Raw genomic sequence first — 9,592 nt, 5'->3', positions numbered from 1 at the left:
TCCATAGAGATTCGTAGCTTTCTAGGTTTTTCGGGATATTACCGTCGGTTCGTGTAGGGTTTCTCTTCTATTGCATTGCCCTTGACCAAATTGACCTAAAAAGGTACTCCTTTTAGGTGGTTGGACAAGTGTGAGGCGAGCTTCCAGAAGCTTAAGACTGCTTTGACCACAACTCTAGTGTTAGTTCTGCCATCAACTTCAGGTTCATATTCGGTATATTGTAATGCTTCTTGGATTGGTATTGGATGTGTTTTGATGCAAGAGGGTAAAGTGATTGCTTATGCTTCTCATCGGTTAAAACCCTCTAAGAAGATACCCTATTCATGATTTGGAGTTGGCTGCCATTGTTCATGCATTGAAGATTTGGAGGCACTATCTCTATGGTGTGACTTGTGAGGTGTTTACTGATCATCGTAGCCTCCAACACTTGTTTAAATAGAAGGATCTCAATTTGAGGCATGGGAGATGGTTGGAACTGCTTAAGGACTATGATATTACTATTCTGTATCATCCGGGGAAGGCCAATGTGGTGCCGAGGCCTTGAGTAGGAAGGTAGTGAGTATGTGCAATCTTGCCTTCATTCCTGTTGGTGAGAGACCTCTTGCGGTTGATGTTCAAGATTTGGCCAATCGGTTGGTGAGGTTGGATATTTCGGAGCCCAGTCGGGTGTTAGCTTATGCGGTTTCTCGGTCATCCTTGATTGATCGTATCAGAGACCGCCAATATGATGACCCTTGTTTGCTTGTCCTCAGGAACAAGGTTCTTTATGATGATGCTAGAGATCTGAATATTGGTGATGATAGGGTATTAAGGATGCATGGCCGGATATGTGTGCCCAATATAGACGGGTTTCGGGAGTTGATTCTGGAAGAGGCCCACAGCTCGCGGTATTCCATCCATTCGGGTGCCGCAAAGATGTATCAGGATTTTAGACAGCATTACTAGTGAAGGAGAATGAAGAAAGATAAAGTGGGATTTGTAGCTTGGTGTCTCAAGTGTCAGCAGGTGAAATATAAGCATCAAAGACCGGGTGGCTTGCTTCAACAGATAGAGATTCCAGAGTGGAAGTGGGAGCAGATCACCATGCATTTTGTAGTCGGTCTCCCATAGACCTTGAGGAAGCTCGATGCCATTTGGGTGATTGTGGATCGGCCGAGCAAGGCCGTACACTTCATTCCAATGTGTACTACCTATTCTTCAGACTGACTGACAGAGATTTATATCAGAGAGATTGTTTGCCTTCATGGCGTGCTAGTTTCCATCATTTCTAATAGAGGCACACAATTTACATCACAGTTCAGGAGGGCCGTGCAGCGAGAGTTAGGCAATCAGGTGGGGTTGAGCACATCGTTTCATCCTCAGATGGACGAGAAGTCCGAGCGAACTATTCAGATTTTGGAGGACATGTTACGTACATGTGTTATTGATTTTGGTGGTTTATGGGACCAGTTTCTCCCGCTAGCCGAGTTTGCTTACAACAACAGTTATCAGTCGAGTATTCAGATGGCTACATATGAGGCTTTGTATGGGAGGTGGTATAGATCTCTAGTAGGATGGTTTGAGCCGAGTGAGGCTAGGCTTTTGGGTATAAACTTAGTGCCTGACGCTTTGGCGAGGTGAAAGTGATCCAAGAGCGGCTTCGTACAACACAATCAAGACAAAAGAGTTATGCTAACAGAAAGGTTCGTGATGTGTCCTACATGGTTGGGGAGATGGTTCTACTGAAGGTTTCACCCATGAAGGGTGTTATGATATTTAGGAAGAAGGGAAAGCTGAGTCCTCGATACATTGGGCCTTTTAAGGTACTACGGAGGATTATGGAGGTGGCTTATGAGCTTGCTCTGCCACCTAGCTTGTCAGGATCGAATCTGGTATTTCATTTTTCTATGCTCCGAATGTATATTGGTGATTCGTCTCATGTCTTGGATTTCAGCACGGTTCAGTTGGACGGTGATTTGACTTATGATGTGGAGCTGGTGGCTATTTTGGAGCGGCAGGTTCGCAAGTTGAGATCAAAGGATATAGCTTCTATAAAAGTGCAGTGGAGAGGTCAGCCCGTGGAGGAAGCTACTTGGGAAACAGATCGGGAGATGCAGAGCAGATATCCACACCTATTTGAGGCTTCAAGAACATTTCTTGACTCGTTCGAGGACGAACGTTTGTTTAAGAGGGGGAAGATGTAACGACCCGGCCGGTCGTTTCATGAGTTACAACGCTATTTTCCCCATTTTTACTTTCTTCTGTGTTCTTCAACTGTTTTATTGTATTTTGTGGGTGATTCGAATCCAGAGTGGTCTTGGAGTGGAATGAGGCACTTAGCCTCCTATTTAGATGCTTAAGTTGGAAAAGTCAACAGGATATTGACTTAGATGTAAACAATCTCGGAATGGAATTCCGAAAGTTGGAGTAGGTTCGTAATGTTATTTGTGATGTGTGTGCAAAAATTTCAGGTCCTTCGGATAGAATTTAGTAGGTTTCGGCGTCTTTTGTGGAATTGTGAAAGTTAGAAGTCTTAGACTTGAATCGAGTGCGTATTGGTGGCTTGATGTTGTTTAGAGTGATTCGAAGGTTCGACCTAGTTTGAATGATTTTATGGGATGCGTTGGCATTGTCGGTTGAAATCCCAAGGGCCTCGGGTGTATTTCAGATAGTTAGCTGGTGAATACAACTGTTGACAAGAGCTGCTGGTGTTGTTGATGATGAGTCTCTAAAATTCAGAGTGCTGATTCGCAGAATTTTACGCGGTAGGCGGAGGGATTTTGAGGAGGCGGCAAGATTCCGCGGTCAGCGGTGGAGGCTGGGGAAGACAGTGGAAATTGGCCGCGGACCATGGGAGCTGGAGACTTTCACAGCCGTAGTGTGAATTCCGCGGACCGCGGAGCGGCAAGCGCGGGGGCAGTGGATTTTTGGTGGTCAGTAAAATGAGAATTCGAGGGGTGCACTATAAATACGAGGTTTAGGGATTTATTTCATATTTTGACCTAGAGAGCTCGGATCTTGGCGAGGTTTCGAAGGTTTTTCAAGAAAGTCATCAGGGTAAGTGATTCTAACTCAGATTTGGCTAAAATACACATATATATCATTGGATTTATCATTTGATTGGTGAATTGGGATGAAAATTTGGGAAAAATTGTAGAAACTTCGTAAAATGAACATTTGATATTTGGAAGCCGATTCGAAGTCGGAAAAATGTGAAACTAGTATGGTTAGTCTCGTAATCGAATATGTTGCCAGATTTTGTGACTTTGGTCGGGTTTCGAGACGTGGGCCTGGGGCCTAACTTTTTAGTTGACTTTTTGACTTTTGACCTTAAGCTTAGTGTTTTCTTATGGGATTTGTCCCTTTAGCTTGTATTGATTGTATCCAATTATTTGTGATTAGATTCGAGGCATTTGGATACCGGTTCAAGAGGTAATGGAATTGCAGAGTAGATGATTAATCGGTTTGAGGTAAGTAATGATTGTAAATCTTGTGCTGAGGGTATGAAACCCCGTATTTCACATTGCTTCACTATTTTGAGGTTACGCACATGCTAGATGACGAGCGTGTGGGTGTGCACCGCCAGAGATTGTGACTTGGTCCATCCCGTAGCAACTCTAAGTTGCGTATTTGACTGAAACTATATGATACATATATGATTTAGAAAGAATTTCTATTAATTGGGCTGAATGCCATGTTTGGGCTTTGTGCTAAAGTTGTTTTGACCCTGAGAGGCCTTTTCTTATTATTCTTACTGTTTTCGATTGAAAATCTATACTCAGTCGTGTTATACTCATTGATTTCATAACTCAGTCTTTACTTAACTATTTTGATGTATATAAAATATTGTTTTGACCTGAGTACCGTGTTTTTACTGATAGCCCGATGGGCTTAAGAGGATGATGACTAAGTGGGCCGAGGGCCTGATTTGTGAGGATATTTATGGGATCGGGCTGCACGCCGCAGCATGTGGTTACTGATTCATGATTTTGTGAGGTCGAGGGCCTGTTTTGTTATGCCATGATGTGGCTTGTTATGAAGCCGAGGACCTGATTGATTATGCCACAAGATGACTTGTGATAGCGCTTGGGCTGTAGGAGCCCCTCCGGAGTCTGCATACCCCCAGTGAGTGCGAGTACCCTGAGTGAGTGATATGATGTTAGCCCGAGGGGCTGTTTATGATATGATGTGTTGGCCGATGGGCTATTCTGGATCAACGATTTTGCCCGAGGGGCTGTTCTTGATTCATGTTGTGCCTGAGGGGCTGATTATGAGTTGTAAGGTTTGCCTGAGGGGCGATTCACGAGTGATGTTTTGCTCGAGGGGCTCTTTATGTTTTCATCATCTTTACTCACCGTTTTATCAATTGTTCGAAAACTATTGAAAGATGTTATAAAAGGTTTTACTGTAACTGGATTTTAAACGAGAAGATTTGACTCAAATACTAATTTAAAGACATGTTGTATTTACTGAGTTTTCATGATGTGGATTTTATGTGTTTCATACTGCTCAGTCTTTATTTAGTTTTATTACTTACTGAGTTGGCGTACTGTTATAACTCCTTGTACCTTGTATGCAGATTCAGGGGTTGTTGGATGTGCTAGCGTGCATTGATCTTCATCCGCCGCGGATATTTCGGAATTAGCAGGGTAGCTGCATGGCGATTGCAGCCTTGTCCTTCTCCCTCCTATTTCCCTCTAGATATTAGTAGTTGATTTCCAGACTGTTTCAGTTTTGTTATATTTCGGAACAGTTGTAGTGATTGCTCATGACTTAGTGACACCCTAGGTCGGGATTTTATTTCCGCATTTTTAGTTTTTGAACTTATCTCTTTATGAAAACTTCAGTGTGAAAAGGACTATTATCTAAATTTTAATGAAATGTTGTATTAGTTTGGAAACGTGTCGATTGACCTAGATTCATGATAGGCGCCATCACAACCGGGTTGATTTTAGGGTCGTGACAATTTTCCAACTTTTGTCTCACGAATTACTGGTGCAGTAACAATTGAAACAAAGAGGGGTAAAATAGAATTCAAAAGAAGATAAACCTTAGCCCTTTCACCTGGAGATTAAAAATTAATAACATTGACTATATCTGTAATAATGTTGGCACTTAAACTTAAGTAAATTGTTGATAATCCAACTGCAACTTGACGATCTAATGGAAAATTCTGTATAGCTACTACATAACAAACAGTGTTGATCCAACAAATACTGTTACCAGCTAAAATGTGAGTGAAAAAACATGCCAATATGATAAAGAATGTATATGATTTGTTAGGAAAAGAAATTGCAACCCATAGCCAATTAATCCAAGTGTTGAACCAATTAAAAGAACTAGCCAAAGTGGTAAATAAGTAGCTGCAATTCCAGAAACCCAACTAAGTAATTTTCCAGCATCAGAAGCAAATGCTAGGTTATTGAGTTGAAATTGAGATATGGATAAAAGTTTTTTGATTTGAGTAGAATTAGCTGGAAAATTAGTGTTTGTTCCAGCCATGGATGTTTGTTCCAGCCATGGATTGCAGCCATAATGCTCCTACTAGACTCATCCATTGCCGAGACATTGAAGTATTTTACTACTTTGAAAGAGCTAAAGATGTCTGAATATTTGAATAATAATGAAGAATTTGCGGAAGCTTTATAGATGGGAAATATCTTGAATAGGAAAGGTAAAAGTTATTTATATGGAATTTGGAGTACAATTGAGTCTCTTTTATTGACAATATTATACGATAAACATAATTGGTTCTTTCTACTTTTTGCAGTAAGATCAATATATTTATCATAATTGAATTTTTCTATTTGGTTCTCCTAATTGGGAAGGAATGGCAGCATAGTTACCATAATTGATTTTTCTTTTACGAAAAGGAAAATATTATTTTTTCATATTTGGATAGTCCTTTATTTTAGAGAAAAATGTATAGCGAATTGCTCATCTCCATCTGTGGATATAGGTCAATTGACCGAACCACGTTAAATATTTGTATCTCTTTTGGTATATTTTTCTTTTGTTATTTGATTTATTGTCGTTCAAGGTTTACTTTACTAGCTTCTGCATGACACCTGATTATTTTAATCCTAATAAAAAAATTATTTTTTTACATGTATAATTCGTAAAATTTCCTTAACATAAGAGGAGTTTTTAGTGCAATGGCAAAAGATTACTCAGAAATTATATTATGTCGTAGGTTTGTGATGTTTTATACTTCAATACCACACGGGGAGAGGGGGGAGGGGAAGGGGGTGATTAGTATTCATTCTTATGGGAATGGGAATGAAAAACAAGAGATACTTTTTTCTCGAAATATGGACAAACGGAAGTTTAACTCCGAAAGAAGCACTTCATGAAGCATCCCCAAATTTAATTAATTTATTTATTTATTCCCTTTTTACGTGCTCGTACTTTCTCGAAAGTGTCTTTTTTCTGGGAACATGGTCAACCGAAAATTATTATGTTCGCGATTCTTCATTTACCGATAAAAAAAATGCTCCAGTTGTCCATTCTCATATGAGGCCGAAAAGTGGATAATTTTTCTTGCATCTCTCCCTCCCGGAGATCAGGTATCATATACACCCCCAAAATAAAGAGCCTTGAATACTAGAAGAAAAACACCTAGACCTAACAAGATTAAGTGAATACCTAAAATTGTGGTCATTTTATTTCGATCTTTTCCGACATAACCAAAGAAGGGAAAAGATTTTTCAAGTGTCTCAGGTCCCAGAAGTGCATGTTTTGTTTCTGTATTTCTGATTTATCCACTGGGTCAGTCTGGTTGGTTCTTTGCACCTAGTTTTGGTGTAGCAGCTATATTTTGATTCATCCTCTTTTTTCAAGGGTTTCATAATTGGACGATGAACCCGTTTCATATGATGGGAGTTGCCGGTGTATTGGGCGCTGCTTTGTTATGCGCCATTCATGGTGCTACCGTAGAAAATACTTTATTTACTATCAAACTAATAAGAGCTGTATCATCTAACTTCATTCAAAAATGAAACTTGAATTTTTATAGAATAAAAATAGAAATGATTTTCGAATTTAATCATTTCTTAGATTTAGTTGAATTGTATCGACTCCATTCTCGATTTTAAAGCGAACAGTTACCTTATAAAAATTTTTCTTTTTTTACTTTAATTTAAGTTTAACTCATTAGATTTAGTAATATATTAATTCACATAATATCTTGAATGATGGAGAAGAAGAAAAAGTGTGATGTCCAATTTTTCATTTAAACTGATTATAGAAGGACCTGATTCTTCTAAATGTTTCTTAATCAACAATTGCTGAAATAGTAAATGCGGAAAGTAAAGGACACAAGTATTTTACATGAAAAATACCTGGCTCAAAAGGTGAAACCCACGAACTACTTCCCAGTAGGATTTTTTCAAACTCTCCACTAAATCACATAGCTAAAAATCGCATTTACAAAAACTCTTTTGTAAACTTGAACTTGAATAATCTGAGTACCTATTACAATTGCCTCTAGATAAAGCTGAAAGGTACAATATAGAAACACCGACTACAATTAAAATAGGATAAAAAACAGACACTTGGAACTGGTTCTTCTATGTAGTTCATGTAGCTTCAGGTTTGCACACTTGAATCACACATGAATTGCTTGCAAAATACCTTGCAAAATACCTTGGTATTTTGCTCTCAATTCTTGTTTAACTTCTGTGTTTGTGCATACTAGTAGAATGAGAGCATCCTGCAATATATAGAGTTAGTAGATGAAGAAATAACTAAAGTTCTAATGCTACTCTTCCTTGGTGGAAGAGTTCTAGTTGATCTCAACTCCTAGCTCCTTCCTTATCTTGGATAATATTCTCTTTGAGTAAGAAGTCCTTCTCCTTATCAATTATGCAACCTTTTCGATCAGGAGATATCAATTATGCCAAGTTAAGTTTATCTCCTTCACGTGCATCCCACATGCTCGAATATGCCCGTATCTACGCACTCAAGAGATGGACCTGGTTCATGCCTGAGATTCCTTTGTCAATCTTCAAAATTACCCTTCACTTAGGCCAACAAATTCCCCCTTTTTTGATGATGACAAACTCTGTGCTTTCATAAGCTTAGGCCCTGTTTTAAGTTATCCCAACATCAACACAATGTTAGAACATTTTTCACTTATCATCAAGAACCAGGTTTATTAAGTTATAAACATTACTGTTCAGAGTGTAAAGCACAACCTTTTCCCCCTTTTGGCATCATCAAAAGGTTTCATAAAAATTGTGTGATTCCTAGATTTTAAAACTTACTCATGGCCACTGGGGCTCCTTCAAATGCATTTATGGATTAATCATCAACAGCCAAGTTAAGAATTTAAACTATCAAAGAAATATAATTAGATAGTTAGAGCAAAAACTAGCGAATTTCATTAATAGTTGATATGATTCTTTCACAAAACATATAAAGAAATAAAAATACTGAAAACAAGAGCAAAAAAAGAACATCCCAAACAGGGTCACTGAGGGGTCTACACTAGGATAGGAGCTTAAGGCTTGGAAGAACTAGGGGCTTCGTTTTTGGCTTGGAGAAGTTTCAGCATGTCTTGAAGAATTCCTTCATTCTTCTCCTTTCCCTTACCAGCTCAGTTTTGAGACCATCTCTCTCAGACTCTACCTCAGGCAACCGTGTTTTCAGCCTTTGAATCTCAACATCATTTGGCCCACTCTCCTGCACTAAGGTTCTGACCTTGCTATTGACTGGTGCCTTTTTAGATGAACCAGGTTTATTAGGAGTGGCATGGACATCGTAATCACAATCAATCAGAGTGTTTGCATTAAAGTGATCTTTTCTTGAAGCCATCTCCGGCGCCTTACAATGTGCAAGTACAACTATGAGATTAAAGCCATAGGGAATGTCATGAGCTTTAGAGCCATTTATAACCCTATCAAGGAGCTGGATTATAAATCCATGCCAGTTAATCTGCCTCCCACTATCCAAGCATTCCATCAGAACCAAGTCCATGAAGTTGGCAATGTGTCTCCTTTCCTGCCTAGGCAGAATGCACTTGTTCATGAATTCAAATAACACCTTGTCGGGTGGATTCATCTCACTCTTGTACACAACCTTGGGCTAACTTTCCTCCTCATTGTCACCGAATTTTCTAGTGATGGCAAGGGCAGTAGGAAGATTTTCTAGGCTTGGCCATTTCAGCTTTGTGTAGTCATTGTACCCCTCAGCAGGTACGCCTAGAATTTTACCCAGATCCTTTTCATCGAAAGAAATTTGCACCCGTTTTCACCACGATGGTAACCCTTCCATCCTTCACTTCAGTATTTTCCATAAACTTAATAATTTCACCCCTTGCCAACCTGTCAATTTGTCCAATAGTAGCACCATCTCTTCCTCCTCCAAATTCTTGAGGAGTCTACCCTTCAGAATAGTTCTTTTGCCAAACTTGGCCTTTTTAGTCTTTTCACTATCTGATTCATCTTCCTCTTCTCCACTCCTTTCCTCTTCTTCAGCAATTTTACTTATTTAGTTTTCACTGCAAACCTGGTCCTTTTTGTTAGGGTGGATGGTTCAGCAGACTTTGACATAGACGTAGACTTCTTAGAGAAATTCTTGGCTTTCTTGGGCTTGGGAGTCTGAACTGCCATTT

At 39.3% G+C, this 9,592-nt stretch overlaps 1 protein-coding gene across 1 annotated transcript; it reads left to right on the top strand.

Moving 5' to 3' along the window:
• The first annotated feature begins 1,700 nt into the window (after window positions 1–1,700).
• On the top strand, window positions 1,701–2,183 carry LOC138871884 (uncharacterized). The gene has a single exon (XM_070149800.1). It carries the CDS (start codon window positions 1,701–1,703, stop codon window positions 2,181–2,183), a length of 483 nt encoding a protein of 160 aa, XP_070005901.1.
• The last annotated feature ends 7,409 nt before the right edge of the window (window positions 2,184–9,592 follow it).

The sequence above is a fragment of the Nicotiana sylvestris genome, chromosome 6, assembly GCF_000393655.2.
Source record: "Nicotiana sylvestris chromosome 6, ASM39365v2, whole genome shotgun sequence".
Lineage (NCBI taxonomy): Eukaryota > Viridiplantae > Streptophyta > Magnoliopsida > Solanales > Solanaceae > Nicotiana > Nicotiana sylvestris.
Note: the sequence above shows the minus strand (reverse complement) of the source record. Positions and strands in the feature narration are given on the sequence as shown.